The sequence below is a fragment of the Trachypithecus francoisi genome, unplaced genomic scaffold, assembly GCF_009764315.1.
Source record: "Trachypithecus francoisi isolate TF-2019V2 unplaced genomic scaffold, Tfra_2.0 Lachesis_group3, whole genome shotgun sequence".
NCBI lineage: Eukaryota > Metazoa > Chordata > Mammalia > Primates > Cercopithecidae > Trachypithecus > Trachypithecus francoisi.
Genome location: NW_022681468.1, coordinates 13,268,872 through 13,289,215, shown reverse-complemented (window position 1 = coordinate 13,289,215; position 20,344 = coordinate 13,268,872). Strand labels below are relative to the sequence as shown.

The 20,344-nt window shown below is 39.3% G+C and overlaps 1 protein-coding gene across 3 annotated transcripts in view; it reads left to right on the top strand.

Moving 5' to 3' along the window:
• UNC79 (unc-79 homolog, NALCN channel complex subunit) overlaps positions 1 to 20,344 on the top strand; it is a 287,744-nt gene that overhangs the window by 182,051 nt on the left and 85,349 nt on the right. For all 3 annotated transcript variants that reach the window (XM_033191506.1, XM_033191504.1, XM_033191507.1), the window contains 6 exons: positions 1,472 to 1,537; positions 9,418 to 9,704; positions 13,748 to 13,930; positions 14,868 to 15,030; positions 17,894 to 18,043; positions 18,623 to 19,843. In XM_033191506.1, the coding sequence (XP_033047397.1) occupies positions 1,472 to 1,537; positions 9,418 to 9,704; positions 13,748 to 13,930; positions 14,868 to 15,030; positions 17,894 to 18,043; positions 18,623 to 19,843 (2,070 nt within the window). The remainder of the gene's footprint in view (positions 1 to 1,471; positions 1,538 to 9,417; positions 9,705 to 13,747; positions 13,931 to 14,867; positions 15,031 to 17,893; positions 18,044 to 18,622; positions 19,844 to 20,344) is intronic.

Below are 20,344 nucleotides of genomic sequence, written 5' to 3'. Positions count from 1 at the left end.
GTATCTTCTTTCATCCTTCCATTAAATCTGTTTACTGTCTTTCTGAGGCTGACCTGTCTTGTTGAATGTTCACAGAGAGTATAGCACGTTCAGCAAACTGAGTTTGTTCAGTAAGTTTGGCTTTCAGATTCCCTAGAGAATCACCCCAAGGGTATAAATGCCTAGGGTTGCTTTTGCTAGTTTGCTGGAGTAGCAAAGCCCTGATCCAACAGTAGATGTTTTTGAAATGTAAAAGGCAGAAAATACATGGATGCTTGGTGTGCAACTTAGAAGAAACATTTGCTCCTAAGTCCTAGAACACCGAAGTTTGCACCACCAGCTTTGTATCCTAAGAGCTTTCTGAATACAACTTAGGTAATAAGACCTATGGTGGCTAAGGAGGGAGAGTTGAAATTTGGGATGTATTTTTTTTTCATGTCTGATAGAAGCAGCCACACAAGCCCCCCAAGACAAACCAATAATAATGGTAGCTTTTGAAATAGAGAAATCAGGCTGAGAAATTGAATTTCTGCTCATCTTCAACAGATAATTTATAAATAAAAATAAGCTTCATTGCCAATATTTTTTAAAAGACCATATATATTTGTTCTATAAAAGGTCGTTCTTTATATTATAGTTTTAAAGAGAATAAAATTTTCCTTAAATTACCAAATGACTAGATAAACTCTAACGATTAGTAATGACTCATGAAGGACAAATAATTAAAAATTCATTACTAAATCACTATACTAATGAATTAGTATGTTTAAATATATTACTAACTTGTAAAATTTATTAAATGATTTAATCTTTAAATAATCACTGTGAAGTAAATAAAATAATGACCCAAAACCTATTTCTTACCTTGTCAGAATATGAAAGGTTTGTTTTTCATTGGCATTTGTTAGAAGACAGCCTTATATAACATAACCATTTTTAATCATAAATATGATTTGATTTTATTCATTACATTTTCTCTATTTTATGACAAGCTATGGCAATGTGTTCTTTTAAACTTTGGGAGAGTTAAATATGAATGAAAGTTCTTTAAGTAATCAATAGCCCAGTTTTCCAGGGAGCAAAGAAATCACAGGTGATCATTTAAGAATAACCAATGGTAGTGCTAGGCCCCAGGTGAAACTGTTTAAATCCTAGAAACCAATACCCAAATTAAATAAATAACTAATTTTATATGAGTTTTCCAGCTCTATTTATATCCTAACTGATCAGTTCGGAATGTAAAGTTTATTGTCATTTCTTGTTCATTAATTCACATGACCATTTTGAAGATGAAGTAACATTGAAGGATGCTCTTATGATTCAGATAAAAACTGCAAAACTTTTGTTACATAAACAACTTTTATGTGATGTTAATTACAAATAGAAAAACGAAACCTGCCCCTACTATCCAATACAGTTAGCACTGAGTATATTTTCTAGGCTCCAGTTGTCTGTAATGCTTATTTCAATAGAGTTGTTGTTGATTTTTAAGCTATGAGGTTGACCAGGCATGAGCAGTCTGCTCCAGCTCTCGGTGGAACACCCGAACAGACGCCAGGTGGGTACTTCTGACATTGAAGGGCCATGTACAAGTGTCTATCACAGGTGGACAAGGTAGAGAATGCGGTGTCTCTAACTGGACCACGGTGACATACTTAGGATTTGCAAGCTCAAAAGGGTCTTACCTCGGATGTTCAAGTGTTTGAGCCCGTGATATGGCAATTCTTTCCGTTTTGAGATTAACAGATGACTTTGGATTTCATTAACTTTTGGTCCAGTAAGAAGCATCGTATCACCCGAGTCTGCACCTTTCCCCAGAGAGCCAGTATGACTAGAGCTATCCGTAGTATTGATATTTGTATGTGTCTTTACACATAGAAATATTTTGTTCATATATATATCTGCTATAGGAAAACCATACATTTCATTTACATTTTAAAAGGTTATACATTTGAACCACTGTCATCCGCTCATCCCCTTAGCCATTCCTGATTCTTTGCAACTCTACATGCATTTCTGTTTCTCAGAGAAAGGAGAATTTCTTCTATGTGGAGGACCATAGCATGATACACTTTAACGATCATTTGATGTTCTGTGATGTATTACAATTTATCATGAAGTAGCCTAAGAGTTGAAGGGGCATTGGCAAGGAGGCTCCACGCGAATGGTGTCGTGACTCACTGGGAAGACGGTGAAGGTTCTGAATACCTACTTATTAGTCAAAAACAAATCTGGTAACTGCCACCTATGTGTCATGCTATAGAACATTGGAGTTTTCATCTAAGACTACTAGTTTTACAATAAACTTTTCAGAATGGTGCAGACACTCTCAGAAGGAAAATTTCAAGTGAGGAGACTTTAAAGATCATGTGCGTTATGCGTTATAAAAAGGATGTTTGAAAGAGAGGGAGTCCGGAGTGGGAGGGGAGAGAGAAAATCCCAGAGATCATCTATGCAGACAGCAGATGGTGGCCAAAGTCTTTTCTCTTTCACAATTGATGAGAAAAAAAGGAATAGCAAACATTTGGTAGAGTCTCTCTACCTTGCCTTACACATCACTCATGTACACTACTGTGCTGTGATTTTTTTTGTTTTAAAGAATAGAAATAAGAACTTCTGATTCAAAGCTTCATTAGAAATATGAAATCCATGCAGTTTCCCTTCAGTGAGGCATTTTTGAGATTGTTCTTAGGCAGTTTCATAAATTATCTTTATTTTAGTCTAGCTTGTCTCTTAAAGCTTAGCTGAGAAGCTAGTCTTTCATAATAATTATCCATTTAAACAATCCAGCCCGAGAAGTCCCCTTATATCATTGTGGGAAAACATGTACATGTGTTTCTTGCAGTTAAAAAAAGCCTTCAGGCATCTAATTATTCCACCAAAAGTGGCCAGATGGAAAAGAGGCAGATAACAGCATTGTTTAAATTAAATGTGAAGCTAAAACTTCAGGAAAGGTAATTTACATGACACCAGCATAAGCAAAATTTGCTTAGATATGGAAATAGCTGGCTCAGCTTAGAAGGCAATTTCAAACTACTGTAGTGTTCCATTTTTGCATTATTATTTACTGGACCCTGACTGTTTCTAACTTGGAAGCAAGGACATACCAGATTTATCATAAGATTGTGGAGAATGGTTTAAGACAGTAATTAAATGGAAACTGAAGAACGTGCTACTTAATGAACATACTTTCATTTGGTCCAAGTAATGAGGTCCTCTTTGCAGACCTCTTGTTGATTAGACTTGAAATAAAGCAGATGCCCCTTTATACAACAAGATTTAAATTTAACTGCTGTTTAAGTTGAACTTTTTGGCAGTGGATTTACAATTTATGACTCTCTGATCTTAACCTTTACATGGTACCCACAGAAAATGGAATAGAAAATTCTGTTTTCTATAGAAGGTATACTCTGCAAGGTTTGTAGAGAGTCACGTTCCTCTATGTCTTTTCAAATCAAAGTCTTTGTGCATCTAAATGAAATTCATAGGATCTTATAGCTGAAACATTAGCAATGTGTTAACAGTCTCATTTTGTAGAGGAAGAAACTGAGATTCTCACAAAAGAACAAGCTTATTAGTGACAGATCTGGGTCTCAAGCCCAGAGGTCCTGAGCTCTCTAACAAGGAAGTAAGTGCCAGTAGGAATTCAGCAGCTTCATTTCATCCTAATTGATGGGATACACAATCTTTTTAACTGCTAATCTGCAATTTGTATGCTTGGACATAGGGAGTACTTTCACTGGTGCGTAAGAACCAGGAAATTTTGTCTTCATGTATTTAGAACACTGATGAAGATTAATTGAATAGAATGCAGCAGTTGTTATGCTATATAAGCACAATACTGAACTAATGGTATCAGTCCCATGTGAACATAGGGTACTTAATTATATCGTGTTCCTCATCGCCTGGAGCGCATAATTAAACAAAAATAGGTATGTAATAATGATAATCCTTCCTGTATATATAGTATCTCTTTACTTACAGGAAAACTGATGTAGTGAGGGATTAAGTGATTCTGCTTCGGTGGTTGCTTAAGGTCATGTATGACTGACTAGTTAGGATCAGAACGGAAGCTGGCATCTAAGGGACTAGGCTTGCTTGCTTTCTACCACAACTACCTCTCGATGAACTGGTCTTAGGGTATTTCTGCCCTGTGGGACATGAGGACACCAGTCTGGTTATGGAGTTGGCCTGGGCTTTCAAGCCTGCTACAGAGTGGCTTAAGGCCATGAGTGTCCAGACCAAAGGACTTTGCCAGTTAGGACCCCAGATTGGTCCAGAGCTATCCCCATTTCTTGTGGGACTTGCATACTCTTAAGTTCTGCCTCAGCCTGCAGAGAAACCTAGAGATCTCTTGGCCTGCATTTGTATCCATAAGAGAAGGTGCCCACTACTAGTTAGGACCAATAAAGCACTCTTGCCTTGACCTTTCCTGTCTTCTTAGTGTCCCCGCCTAGAATTCCAAATAACTTTTCTTTGGGCTCTTTCTTTCTACAGATGGTTTACAATTCACTTCTTCACTAACTTGCAAAATGCCTATTGACCATTAAGATCCAGTAAGTCAGAGTACAGTTGTTTTTATAGGAATACTCTTGTTTGAAGTTATATTTTTGGGAAATGACAATTTTTGTTCAACAAACATTACAAATACTTTTTCTGAGTTGGGGTCTTGCTATGTTGCTCAGGCTGGTCTTGAGCTTCTGGGCTCAAGGGATCCTCTCACCACAGCCTCCCAAGTAGCTTGGATTACAGGTGTGTGCCACAAATGCTTGTTCAACAAGTATTTATTTTACACCTGCTGGACTAGGAAATACACAGATGCTTTGAAAATTTTTATACTCTTAACTTATTTATGGCCAAGTAAGGGATATTAAGTATGAACATCAGTAAACTCTCATCTTGAGTGAAAGTGACAGTACGTAGGGTGAGTCATGTCAAATGCAAAGCAGGGGAGCTTTCTACCAGCTGGAGACATCAGGGAAGGTCTCGTGGACAGGTGGCTTTTCAGCCAGGCTTGATTGATGGATGAGACATAAACATATGATGATACAATGTGGAATAGGAAGGAGAAAAGGCAGGGATGGGGAGCATAGGAGGATATGAAGTTAGCTACTGCCCCAGCTTTCCAGCCCTGCTGTGGATGTGTGCACATATAACCGAACACTGAGGTAAGAAGGCAGGGAGATGAGTGAGGCAGTGTAGTGAGAGCTGCCTATGGAATGGAACCTCATTTATAGTGCTTACTCATTGGCTGCCCTGGACCAAGTACAGAGTAAGCTCATGGAAGGATCCTTTCTTCCTCTACCTAATTGTCACTTGTTGGTTTGGCAGAGGGGTCAGTGAGTCAATTCACATAGAGAAACATTCCCAGATTCCTGCTGTTTTGGGACTCTATCAATTTTTCTCTTATACAGAATGTAAGCTCTGACATATTTATTTGAATGTAGTGCACTTTGACAGACATTTATGTATAATAGGTATCTACTCTATGTCAGACATTGACCCCTATTCTATGAGGGATATAAAAATGGATAAAATACGTCATTTGCCTTCAAGAAGCCTGTGTTCTTATTGGAGTATTAAGGCAATTGAATAGACAAAATGTTCTGCCTTGCAAAATTGTTATTGGCCACATGGGAGTTAGCAAAATGCTAAAGGAAATTTTCCTCCATTCTTCTTTTTCTCTTCTGTCCTCCCTCCTTTCTTGTCCTTAGAAATTTAAAGAATTTAGGGATCACATCGAATTGCTGAGAGGAATATTGGGTATATCTAATAAGAATGGCTTTTGGGGACCTGTTTATAGCACAAAATTGTTGGGGGAGGATAGAGAACCACTTTGCAAGGTGAAGAGGGCACCATGAGCAAACGTGCAAAGAGGGAAAAACATTGGCTCCATTCTGAGATCCACGAGTAGCCCAGCTTGTAAGAATGTTGACCATTTCGGGTGAAATAATAGGAGATAAGTCTGGAAAAGCAGATCCTGATCCTGCCTGGTTTCAAATCATCTGAATAAATAATGCTATATTACACTTTGGAGTTTCAATCAGTTATACAGCTCTGTGGACAGATTGTAATGGACTCACTCCACATTAAAGGTATGGTAGGTATAGCTCTGCCTCCGTAATTATAATTATAAATATAATTCTATTTTCTCTTTATAGAAAATATAAAATTAGACCTTTTAACATGTTAAATCTTTATGGTTAGGACAGATATAGAAATTTCACAGACTAGAATTCAAAACTATTAAGCGTTTTGTTTTCCTTAGAGAAAATACTTGTAGGCATTTAGTTTTAAAATGGAAATTTCATACCTTTTCTAGGTTAAAACATTACTATTGTCTTTATCAATAGAGAACATCTCAGCTCATTTTTCTTAGGGATTTGATTAAGATAACTTGTCTTTATAAAGAGTGCACCAGTCACAAGCTTACTCTATTTCAAAGAGAGGCAATAAACAAAGTATAGACTTGCAGAGCCCACACTGGAGGGGTAAATTATTAGAATAAAAAGAGATTAAAATTTTTTTATGCAAAAGTTTCCATAAATGTTCTTTTTTCAGTACATTTGTTAAAGATCACTCATTACTTGCTATTCAGGGAAAGCAGCAAACTTAAGATCCGTGAAAATGATCTACAGTGAGATGGGCATGTATGAAATGACAGTCATCAGGAAAATCTGATGTGATGGGAAAACTCAGGGTTACACATTGTGTAGAAACATGCCCACTTGTAATGAGAAGAAGAGTTTTGAAATGTTTAAGCTGAAGTCTGATGGTCTATTTTCTAGACTTGAATTGGGATGGAAGGAAACAGGGGCAGGGTCCCAGTTGGGCCTTGCTGGGAGCTCCCTTTCTTCTGTATTGAGGTTCCTAGATTCTCAGCACTATAAAACAAAGGAGCAACTTCCTCTCAAACACTCTCCAGTTCCAGTTTTTAACTTTGGGACTTTGTTGTTGAGCCAGTGTGGACATGAGGTGGCTGAGCAGGACTGAGTGATACATGTTCTCTTCAACCTTGCACCCCAGAGCTAAAAGGAATTGAAGACTGAAGCTATATTGTAACAGCCATTACTTGCTGCTACAATAACATTGAACCCTGCAGGGAGTCCTGTCATATTCTTGGCCCAAACATGTCCAAAGCAATAATGTCCTTCTAGTTGTAAAGTAATACTCAAGTGGAAAAACAAATCAAGAGTAAATGTTTTTCTTTTCTTTTTCTTTTTTCTTTCTTTCTTTCTTTCTTTTTTTTTTTTTTGAGACAAGGTCTTGCTTTGTTGCCCAGGCTGGAGTAGAGTGGCATGATCACAGCTCACTGCAGCTTCAACTTCCCAAGCTCAAGTGATCCTCCTGCCTCAGCCTCCCGAGTAGCTGGGACTACAGGTGTGCACCACCACGTCCAGCTAATTTTTGTATTTTTTGTAGAGACCGGGTCTTGTCATGTTTCCTAGGCTGGTCTCAAACTCCTGGGGGCTCAAGTGATTCTCCCACCTTGGCCTCCCAAAGTGCTGGGATTATAGGTGTGAGCCACGATGCCCAGCCTCAGTAAACTATTTTTCAATGCTGAAAAAATAGCCCTGTAAACTTTTTCTATTTTGCCTTACAAGGATTTACATAGGTATTGTATTTGGTCAAATCCTATATTACAAACATTTAATTTAACCACATGCTGTGATGCTTTACATTTCCAGCCTCTCATTGAAATAGGGTGTTCCACATAAATTGATTTTTTTCCTGATGCATGCCTTATAAGTAATTATATTAACAATTTATTGATCATCCTGCATGTGAAACACTGTAATAAACAAATTCTTAGGTTTTATTTGAATAATTTTTGATGAAAAGTTTCTCTAGAGTGCATCATACATATTCATTCCTTCATGCACAGATTCTATGAGACAGAAAAGTGTGAGTGTCCCGGAATCATACTGACGTGTGTCAGATGGTTTTCTCTGTATTAGAGGCTCTTACACTAAGCTGCCTCTGCTACCTCTTCACTTACTGTCAACTATCCCTTCTCAGCAGTTCACTTTTGAACAGACCAACATTCATCTGATTCTCTGGGAAACTCGACAACCAAGCTTGTTACTTTATGTGCAGGTCTAAACTGGTAAATTCTGAATTTGACCTTCATGCTACTATCCCAGAGAAAAAGTATTTGGGCTTGAGACAGCAAATTTCTGCAATTCCCGGAAACATTTCTGATGCCTCGCTTCTCTTGGCTGTGTCCTGAAAGGCTGAGATTTTGCCAAATTAACTGAGGAGTTAATAGGTATAAGTTACTACCTAACTCTTTGTTGCATCCTTTACACCATAATTATAATGGGTGTAACCAAGGCTTGGTTTATAATGGTTTGTAACCAAAGCTTGTCATCGTTTAGTAGAATATTTCCTTGCAGGATGAGAGATGAGAATGCCAGTGTGCTGATCTAACCCACCAGACAAAACCTTTGTTTTCAATTTAGAAATTCTAATGTTGCTATAAAAAAAAAAAAAAGGACAAGAGTATTTTGAATAATCCCCAAACCATAAATATAGAAGAGCAAATATCAGTCTTCCTTCTGCCAAAGTCCTAAACCAAACCTGATAAGAAGTGGCAGAAGAACAAAGGGAGACAGGTAATTTCTGACTTTGAAAAATAACAGAGAAAGTCAATGTCAGGGTGCTGCTCAGATGCCATTATTTACTAGGTTAAGAGGAAGCCAAGGGCTAAGGTATTTTTTTCTTTCCATGTGACCTTTCCGCTCACCTTCATGTGGTGTTTTTCTGTTTTTAAAAGTTCATGCTTCGCTCTCTTTCTGTTTGTGTCCTCTCCCTTCCTTGTATGTTTCTCATGACATACAACAGGGCTTATAATTTGCTATTTATAATTTTGACTATTTCATTTAAAGAGAACCTACTGCTAATATCTCAGGGTTTGGAAAAGATTTTTTTTTTTTGCACTAGCTGATTCGTGAACATAAATGAATTGAGATAATAATTTAAACAGAATAACCCAGTGGTTTTGTCCTCAATGGGTTTTAGGCTATAGTGTTTTGTGGTTATTCTTACATGCTTATTTTACAAAGCTGGAAGGGAAACTTCCTTTATCACTGAGGATAAAACTTTGCCAACGTATTAAAAAATTTGCTAAATGCAAAATGTATTTAGGCATTTGTCTTGCTGTTTCAGGATAACATTGCTTCATAGCACCCTATTTTTATTGCCATTCCGTTAATTCTCCCAGATTACTTGGTTGTTGATGAATACAGTAACTTTCACCCCCGGACTAGGGCTCTGCCTACAAGGCCATATTGTGCCTTTAAGTTTCTTAAATTCTGTCTGGAGCAGAAAGTTTTGTAGAAGCAGAAACAAGGGTGCTTTTTCAATATATAAGAGAGATTTTAGTGTCACTTCACTTGTGAAAGAGCCACCCACTCACAGCCTTTCTTCTACTGACAGGACAACAGTCTCCCGAGAATGACAACACCATCAAGGACCTGCTCCCAGAAGACGCTGGGATCGACCACCAGACAGTTCACCAGCTGATCACGGTGCTCATGAAGTTCATGGCCAAGGACGAGAGCAGCGCCGAGTCAGACATCAGCAGTGCAAAGGCCTTCAACACGGTCAAGCGACACCTGTACGTCTTACTCGGCTATGACCAGCAGGAAGGTTGCTTCATGATTGCACCTCAAAAAATGCGCCTGTCAACTTGCTTTAATGCATTCATTGCAGGAATTGCCCAAGTGAGTGTAATAACAGCTTTCAGAAGTCACACCCTTATACTTTTAGTAGAAGCAAGGCATTACGTACCATGTAGCCAACACTGGTTCAGCATAAAGGTTTGTACAAATTGCTCGGTGTTATGCAGGAGTATGTGGAGGGGAATGTGAAGATTAGTAAGAATTGGTAGCCTGACTGAGGAATAGTGAGAGAGAGAATGAGAGAGACTGTGTGTGTGTGTGTGTGGTGTGTGTGTGTGTGTGAGAGAGAGAGCGAGAGAGATGCTAACCTTGTAGCATATGAAGAATGTCTGTACCTTCATATGATAGTTACATAATCATTTTAGTATATTTGATTTCTTTTCTTTTTTTTGAGACCATGTCTTGCTCTGTTGCCCAGGCTGGAGTGCAGTGGCGTGATCTTGGCTCACTGCAAGCTCTGCTTCCCGGGTTCACGCCATTCTTCTGGCTCAGCCTCCCAAGTAGCTGGGACTACAGGCGCCCGCCACCACGCCTGGCTATTTTTTTGTATTTTTAGTAGAGACGGGGTTTCACCGTGTTAGTCAGGATGGTCTTGATCTCCTGACCTTGTGATCCGCCTGCCTCGGCCTCCCAAAGAGCTGTGATTACAGGCGTGAGCCACCACACCCAGCCAGTATATTTGGTTTCTAGATCACTGTGCTTATTTTTTTTTCAATTGCTAACTAAAAATACTTAAATTTGGTTAATTCTATTTTAAAAATTATAATTTTAGTTTATATTAATTTCAATTGTATGTTGCTGAAGAAATCTTTCCAGTTAGAAGGAGTTTCTAATATTCACATGTTCCAATATTTTGTTTAGTGTAAAACAGCTAAAGTTGGAACTATGGAAAGACTTGTTTTCTCTGTGTGTTTCAGCTACTTTCCATTTGCTTTTACACACTCAAATTCACATTTCTCTATTAAAATGGCCATTTTATTAAACATTTTCTTCCACAGTAAAAAAAAAAAAAAAAAAAAGAATTGGTAGCCTGGTATCATCAAGGGAGTGTGGGAGATTTTTTTGTTTTGTAAAATATACCTACAATTTGCCATTTTAACAGTTTTAAGTGTATAGTTCAGTGGCATTGCGCACTTTTATGTTGTGTAACCATCACCACTGTCCATCCTCAGACGTTTTTATCATCCTAAACTGAAACTCTGTATCCATTAAACAATAAGAGAGTATAGGATTATTTTTTGTTGGTGTGGTTTTATTTATGTATTTATGTATGTATGTATGTATGTATGTTTTTGAGACGGAGTCTCGCTCTGTTGCCAGATTGGAGTGCAGTGGCACGATCTCGGCTCACTGGAAGCTCCGCCTCCCGGGTTCACGCCATTCTCCTGCCTCAGCCTCCCAAGTAGCTGGGACTACAGTCGCCTGCCACCGCATCCGGCTCATTTTTTTGTATTTTTAATAGAGACGAGGTTTCCCCGTGTTGGTCAGGCTGGTCTTGAACTCCCGGCCACAAATGATCCGCCCACCTCGGCCTCCCAAAGTGCTGGGATTACAGGCATGAGCCACCGCACTCGGCCTTTTTTGTTTGGGTTTCTGTGGTTGTGTGTGTGTGTGTGTGTGTGTGTGTGTGTGTTTAAAAAACTTTTCCCTTTTTGGTTTCAGGTGGAGAGAGCTGAATTAATCATACAACTTAACTTTTTGCCATACCATCATCACTGGCTTTTCCATGTGTGTCTGCTACTTCTAACTGTTGTATTGCATGCCATGGTGGGCAGACACCATACTTTACTCATCTATTCCCCTAGTGATGGACTCATATTGCTCCCAATGCCTCACTACCCCAAACAGTTCAGTAATAGGCATCTATGTATACACACCTTATCAGCCAATATGAGAATTCCTTAGGGAGATGGATCCAGAAGAATTGCTGGGTCGTGGGGTAAATGTATACCTAATTTGGTCAGTGCTACAAAGCTCACTCTCCAGAACAGCTGCACCAATCTGTAAAATTACAGGACTTGGGGCTAGAGAGATGTGGGCGTGAATTTCAGCTCCGCCTCTGTTGTTAGTTGCTAGGGCTTAGGCACTCTCTGCTTGCTTGCTTATTGGTAACACAGATTTCCTTTTTTGATAGATTAGTGAAAACCTATTGCAAAGCACCTTGATTCATGCCTGTCTCATGGTAGGAACTCGATAGATGATAGCTGTTATTGTCAGTTAGCTGAAATAGATTGTAATGTAATGAACAAAGATAAGCAGCCGTCCTGTGCTGATGCTGATAACTGGGTTGATCACCACTTTTTCTCAGCTGTCACTGTTTCAGATACCAAACGCTCCCTCCCTCTTCCCCCCACCCTCTAAATCCACATTATGCATATTTACTTTAGAAATAAAAGCTAAAATCAAGGCCAGGCATGGTGGCTCATGCCTATAATCCCAGCACTTTGGGAGGCCGAGGTGGGCAGATCATGCAGTCAGGAGTTCAAAACCAGCCTGGCCAATATGGTGAAACCCTATCTGTACTAAAAATACAAAAATTAGCCAGGCGTGGTGATGTGCGCCTGTAGTGCCAGCTACTGGGGAGGCCGAGACAGGAGAATCGCTGGAACCTGGGAGGCAGAGGTTGCAGTGAGCCAAGATTGCACCACTAAACTCCAGCCTGGGTGACAGAGTGAGACTCCATCTCAAAAAAAAAAAAAAAAAAAAAAAAATATATATATATATATATATATAAAAGCTAAATATTAAAAATTAACTTTTTATATGGGGTTTATATAACTCCAGAAAACCTGTGTCAAAAATAGCTTCCTAATATTTTGGCATATATTGCTCCCTCCATTTATATACATACATAAATTTCATACTCACATACATATGTCCACACATTTTTACAATAATAGGTTCATATTATACATACTGATATATATGCCACCTTTTAAAAATTTTTTTGCTTCAATGGGTTTTTGGCAAACAGGTGGTGTCTCCTTACATGGTTAAGTTCTTTAGTGGTGATTTCTGAGATTTTGGTGCAACCTTTTTAAACCTAAAATTTATTATGACGTTTATATCATGTAAATAAATGTGTGTCATATTCTGTGTAATGGTTACATAGTATTCTGTAGTTATACAAACAGTATTTTATTTGTCTAATCCCATATTATTGAATATGGAGGTTGATTTCAGTTTGGGGTGACTATAAACAAAGCCATGTTGAATTTCTTTGTACATACATTTTGGAACACTTGGCTGATTATTTCTTTGGGATATATTTAATGATTGTATTGGGAGTATGTGCTTTTTCTTTCTTTCTTTTTTTCCTTTTTTTTTTCTTTTTATGAGACAGAGTCTCACTCTGGTAGCCCAGACTGGAGTGCAGTGGTATGATCATGGCTCACCGCAGCCTCGACATCCCAGGCTCAGAGGATCCTCCCAGCTCAGCCTCCCGAGTAGCTAGGAGTATAGGTGTGTGCTACCACACCGAATTAACTTCCTGTATTTTTGGTAGAGACAGGGTTTCGCCATGTTGCCTAAGCTGGTCTCATACTCTTGGGCTCAAGCAATCTATCTGCCTCAGCCTCCCAAAGTGCTGGGAGTGCAGGCATGAGTCACTGCACCTGCCATGTGCTTTTTGTTATTCCTGAGTGCATATTGCTAAATTGTTCTCCTGAAAGATTATACCAAGTTTGGTTGGCATAATACTTGGTTCAAAGATTGAACCAAGTATTGCCGGTTGTCCAGGAATTCCCATTTCTGCAGGTGGTTACCAATATTAGGTCTCTTCATTGTCTAGTTTAACTCTGGTTAATAGTTGAATGGATAAAATTTTATTTTCAATAGGTACTGAAATCAATAATTAATTAGATTAAAACTATTTTCATTTACAAGTTTCAACAATTTTTTGTGAGGGAGATTGGACTTTTCCTCCTTCTTGCGTGCTAGCCATTACTTTTAACATTTTGTGGGATGCCTGTTAAATATTTTGCCTGTTAAAAATTTTAACCACTGGGATGGCTCACATTTTTCCTTTTGCCTTCTGAGTGTTCTTTGTAGTTTTCCATCAGTTATTAATATTTTTTCTATTTCAGGTTATGGACTATAACATTAACTTGGGAAAACACCTTCTCCCCTTAGTGGTTCAGGTGCTCAAATACTGCTCTTGTCCTCAACTCCGGCATTATTTCCAACAGCCACCTCGTTGCTCCCTCTGGTCCCTAAAGCCTCACATCCGGCAGATGTGGTTGAAGGCCTTGCTTGTCATCCTTTACAAGGTGAGCTGGGTGGTCACTGCTGTTTTAGATGCAATGGTTCTCTTAGAGAGCATAAGGAGAACACCTGAGTCTTTAGTTGAAAATTTTGTAGAATAAAAGTTTGACCTTCGGAAGGAAGATCAGGATATGCAATTACTGTTAAGAACCAAAGAGCTATTGAAATGAAAATAGAAATGGGAGGCCCTGTCGATACGTGCTCTAAAAATGTTTAAAACAAAGAATGATAAATGGTAGGCTATTGATCAAGAACCTCTGTTTATAGGGTTTATACTCAGTCTCATGTTTTATCTAAGTATTAATTATTATTTCAGAAAACAAAGAAGGTATCTGAAATTGTATTCACCTGCTAAATGTTTATGCCAGATAATTTTCTTGAAAAAAACTGTAACTATGAACTGGCATGCCTTGCTGTCAGTGGTTTGGTGAAGGAGGAAAGGAATATAGTCCCTTGTAAAAATAAGGCCATGGAGGAGGGCGTGGTGGCTCACTCCTGTAATCCCAGCACTTATGGAAGGCCGAGGTGGGTGGGTTGCCTGAGTACAGGAGTTTGAGCCCAGCCTGAGCAACATGGTGAAATCCTGTCTCAGCAAAAAATTAGCCAAGCATGATTGCACATGCCTGGTCCCACCTACTTGGGAGGCTGAGGTGGGAAGATCACCTGAGCCTAGTAGGTTGAGGCTGCAGTGAGCTATGATCACACCACTGCACTCCAACCTGGGTGACAGAATGAGACCCTGTCTCTAACTAAACAAATAAATAAGGCCATGAACAGAATCTCTTTCTACTTCTCTCTCTCTCTCTCTCTCTCTCTCTCTCTCTCATATATATATATATTTATCCCCAAGAGATACTGCAAACAGTATCTGGCAAGATCAGGTGGAAAAACTTACCCTTTAAAATAACCATTTATCTTTTTCTCCCTCATTTCATTGGGCAGTATCCATACCGAGACTGTGATATCAGCAAGATCCTGCTGCATCTGATTCACATAACAGTGAATACACTCAATGCGCAGTATCATAGCTGCAAGCCGCATGCCACGGCAGGACCTTTGTACAGTGACAACAGTAACATAAGCAGATACAGCGAAAAAGAAAAAGGTACATATCTAAATTGCATCCCAAACCTAGCTTCAATACATAATAGATTTCTGGACAATGTTTTCTTATTAGATACAGGAGTGTTCCCAGATATCATTCTGGAGTAAAAAGAAAATCGCTTTCTTAATTTTCCAGCCTCCCATGAATGTTGCTGCTTTAACTTTAAAATTGAGCATTCGAGAAGAATAATTGATATGCTTCTAAAGTCTATATTGTAAGAAATAATATTTTGTAAAATATTTTCTGCTGTTTGATTCAGGAGCCTTCATAAGCCTTTTCTTACGTATTAGAAGCATCTCGTTTTTGGGCTATAAAGTAAGTCTTGGTTAGCACACAGTGGAGCCATTCTTTGTAGGTCTCTAGTTTGCTCCTGACCTTTGTGCTCATACAGTTTCAATGGAGTCTAAGTTTGCTGAAGTGCTTTTTCCTAGCCTTTTAATTCAATACAAAGTGATTCAAAGCAAGGGAAATGAAACATTTTTGCTGCTTAGGTGTAAGTTATCTCCACTATAACCACTTTTTTCTATTGCTACCTTTTTCTAAAAGGAGGCAGTAGAATGCAACTTTAGCTAGAGTAAAATTGCAGCCTGTTTTCAGGTGAGACATAAAGAATCAGGGTGTATATTTTTAGTTTTTAGTGGAAGTCATGGCTGACTAGATTTTAAATTGACATCATTTAATCTAGTCTTTGGAGAAAACCAAGTGTCCAATGACCCTTTGTGAGGTTAGTAGAGTCTCTTTTGGTAGGACTGCTCTGGAGATATCTCAAGAGTGTAAATTGTAGCCAGTGTTCCACTGTTTGTTATTGCTGAATGTTCCAGAAATCTAGTTTGGCTACAGATGGAACTCGAGAACTAGGTTCTTTAAGTTCTGGTACCATTCAGATCCTTCCTGAAGAATATCTTGTCTACCAGTTTAGGGTTTGGTCTCCGGGAAATTGGGGAGATCTGTTAAGCTATGGATGTTTTCAATGTGGGCTTAAGTGTTTGGGCCAAATCCTGATGAACCTTTCTGGATGGGAGGCGCCATCTTGTGGTCTTTCAGTATTGATTGTTCAATGCGTTTTGAAAATCGCTTTAAAGTTATGTAATGCAAATCACGTAACTATTGGTTGGAAAAACTGCATTTTTCAAAGGATATTTTTCCAAAAAGGAAATAGAGAAGTAAAACAGATTATTGTGTTCCATTTTCCCAGAAACATGTGAATTTGATAGGCGTTCCCATCTTTGTGGATGTTCACTGGGTTTAAAAACAAATTCATTTTGATTGTTAACATTTATTTTTATTTAATTAAAAAGTTTAGTGTGGTTATTTCATCTAAAATTTACTGCTTCAAGTTTCATTTACTTGTAGAATTTTGTGCATTAGAACAGGATGAGTCCTTAAAACTTGATGCATGTAATGCCCTTATGCTAAAAAAAAAACTTGAATAATCATAATCACACCTGAACCTCATCTGTCATATACGTAGATGTACATACAGGCCAAACATTATTAGTTCAGTGATATTCAACTTGAATAATAGGTTAACTCCATTTATGGTGCTATTAAATGCATTTTAGTAACCTTTTCTGTTGCCACTTTGTACGTGGCTTTCGCCTTTCAAAAGAATGAAAGAAGAAAATTGGTTAAGTAAACTTTGTGGGTTGCAACATATCAATTCTTTCCTCATTAACATATTTTGGGGTTTATCTTGGATTTAAAAATGGCCACATGGGTATAGAAGGGAGGACGACGTAGAAACAAGTTCAATAGGGCATTCGAAGTGACCAATTTGTTTATGTAAGATTAGGGATCGTAAGTGTCGGCCGGGCGCGGTGGCTCAAGCCTGTAATCCTAGCACTTTGGGAGGCCGAGACGGGCGGATCACGAGGTCAGGAGATCGAGACCATCCTGGCTAACACGGTGAAACCCCGTCTCTACTAAAAAATACAAAAAACTAGCCGGGCGAGGTGGCGGGCACCTGTAGTCCCAGCTACTCCAGGGGCTGAGGCAGGAGAATGGCGTAAACCCGGGAGGCGGAACTTGCAGTGAGCCGAGATCCGGCCACTGCACTCCAGCCTGGGCGACAGAGCGAAAAAAAAAAAAAAAAAAAGATTAGGGATCGTAAGTGTCAAAGATTCTTTCTGGGATTCATGAGATCCATAATAGTTACACGTGGTAAACTCCTCAGAGAAGAGTCTTACTTTAATAGGAGGAAATGTTATTTTCTGTTTTCTTTTTCCTTTGTTTACTCTTTCAGTCCATAATCATTCGTGGAGCTTTTGAGATGACAAGTGGCTTTTCTAAGCTTTTTCTGTGTGTTGCGTGTCTCATTATCAAATGTAGAGTACAGTATTTTGCATTCACACCATATAAGGTGCATGTACTGTTAGGCTGTGTCTATGCCAGTTACCAAATCCCAGAAAGGCAGATTTTTTTTTTCTTTTTTGGAAAGGCCAAGATCCACTCATTTTGTTTAATTTCCTTTCCCCAAATCAGCCTGAAAATCCACGCAACACAGGCAAGTCCAAGCAGTGTCACAGGCTCCTGGAAAAAGTAGCTGACATCTGTGTGTCATCTGGTGTTAAGCGTACTGGAAAAGTTTCCCAAAAAGGCACTGTTGGACTCCCGAGAAGCCTCTCTTTAAAAATGCTGCCAGTTGTCATGTGAAAAGTGATGGGCAATCTTGTAACAGCTTCCTCTGTCCAATAGATAGATAATTTGATGCCTGGATGAAATACCAACCCATGGCTAGACTTGGGCTGGTGCAGAAACTACCCCAGACCTTGTTCCATAATGCTTTCATTGAAATGCTTGTGTAGACACAGCCTAAGAGAGAATAACCTCTTAAGTGTAATTTTGACTTTCTCTCCCCAATTAGAAGAAGATAGTGTTTTTGATGAATCTGATATTCATGATACACCTACTGGACCCTGCAATAAAGAGTCTCAAACTTTTTTTGCAAGATTGAAAAGAATAGGCGGCAGCAAAATGGTGAAATATCAGCCGGTTGAGATGAATGTTCAGAGAAGTATGAATTTTTTCTCTTAGTAATTTTATGCAGAAATGTTGTACTCTACCGTTTGTTTGGGGTGAAATCTTAATTTTATTATGTTACTACACATTTTAATACCGCTGATTTATATATATGTATGCACAAACAGTATATATATATACACAGTTATATATATACGTGAATCGACAGATACATCATTAATGTCATGATCGTCTTTGAGGGCCATTGCTTGATTTGATTTGTTGCAAAATGTTTGCTTCTCTTCCACACAATTTGAATACAGTTTCCTAGATCTGCCTCAGCCAAAAAATGATCCCCTCTCCTATGCACAAATGAACAGAGCTGAGGAATTATCCTGAAGTCCGATTTTGGAAATCAGATCTTAAACTGCCATTTTGGTGTCTTTCATTCCTAAATTTTCCAGTTTTTGAAATTAGAACGAACCTTACAAAAACTTGGCCAGAAAATTCGTTTTCCCTCCTGGTGGAGCTGGGATTGTGATGATGATTTATGCCAATTGTATGCCCAAGGATGAGGGGAAAAAATGGTGAAATCTCCAAGTAAAATAGTACTAGCTTTTTCTGTTTTGATCAGGTGAAATAGAACTGGCTGAATATAGAGAGACGGGTGCATTACAAGACAGCCTTCTCCACTGTGTGAGAGAAGAAAGCATTCCGAAAAAAAAGCTGCGCTCTTTCAAACAAAAATCTCTTGATATAGGGAATGCAGACTCGCTTTTGTTTACATTAGACGAACATCGTAGGAAGTCGTGCATAGATCGGTGTGACATAGAGAAGCCTCTGACCCAAGCTGCGTATGTCGCACAAAGACCAAACGACCCTGGACGTTCTAGACAGAACTCTGCTACGAGGCCTGACAATAGTGAAATCCCCGAGAACCCAGCTCTGGAAGGGTTTCCAGATGCTCGAAGGCCTGTCATACCAGAGGTTAGGTTAAACTGTATGGAGACGTTTGAGGTGAAAGTTGACTCGCCAGTAAAGCCTGCTCCTAAAGAGGATTTAGATCTGATAGATCTGTCCTCAGATTCAACATCGGGGCCTGAAAAACACTCTATACTCTCAACCTCCGACAGCGACTCTCTTGTATTTGAGCCTCTTCCCCCTCTCAGAATAGTCGAGAGTGATGAAGAAGAGGAGACGATGAACCAAGGCAATGACGGCTCCTCCGGTAAAAATGCTGCCTCCTGTCCTGCCATCCCCAGCCATCCCTCTGTCCTCAGCCTGAGCACAACGCCGCTTGTGCAAGTAAGTGTGGAAGACTGTTCCAAAGACTTTTCTTCTAAGGACTCAGGAAATAACCAGTCAGCAGGGAACACAGACCCTGCCCTCATCACTCTGGAAGACCCTATGGATGCCGAAGGATCCTCAAAGCCAGAGGAGCTGCCGGAGTTCTCCTGTGGTAGCCCACTAACGCTGAAGCAAAAACGAGACCTCCTTCAGAAGTCGTTTGCTCTCCCTGCGATGTCGCTGGATGATCACCCTGACCCGGGCACTGAAGGGGAGAAGCCTGGGGAGCTGATGCCAAGTTCAGGGGCAAAAACCGTCCTCCTCAAAGTTCCCGAAGATGCGGAGAACCCCACAGAAAGTGAGAAGCCTGATACCAGTGCAGAATCTGATACAGAACAGAATCCTGAAAGGAAGGTGGAAGAGGATGGAGCTGAGGAATCCGAATTTAAGATTCAGATTGTTCCCAGGCAGAGGAAGCAGAGGAAGATTGCCGTCAGTGCTATCCAGAGAGAGTACCTCGACATTTCCTTCAACATTCTAGACAAACTAGGAGAACAGAAAGATCCAGGTAAGCTCGCCTCTCTTCTTTCTCCCAGCCTTAACTTTAAGTTTGTGCATCTTGTTTGGTAGGGTACCGGCGTTGAATATGCATCAGACTCAAACTCTTATAATGTCAGGGTGTGACATTATGATGGCTTCGCAATCACTCTGAATCCTTCCGGTTTAGTGGACAATGTTGGATGCAGATGTGGTTCTACTGGCTCCATAAATGTTTCTGTTTTTGTTGTTTTAAACTCTGCAGTCAATTCTTGACCACCCTTGGCAATGAGATGCACTGGTTAATTCGTATCGGGATAATCCAGGTATCATCTTAGCCTTCCTCAAACAGCAAAAGTCGTTAACTTGAACTCTTTGCTTTCTTTTTTTCTCTGCTCTATACTAGTGAGCTATGATATAGTCCAAAGAAGGAACCAATGTGAAGGGCTAAAATAAAGCAAACAGTGCTTAGAATGATTAAGAATTGACTGTATAATCATTTACAGGGCATACAGCTGATTGTGGATACTAA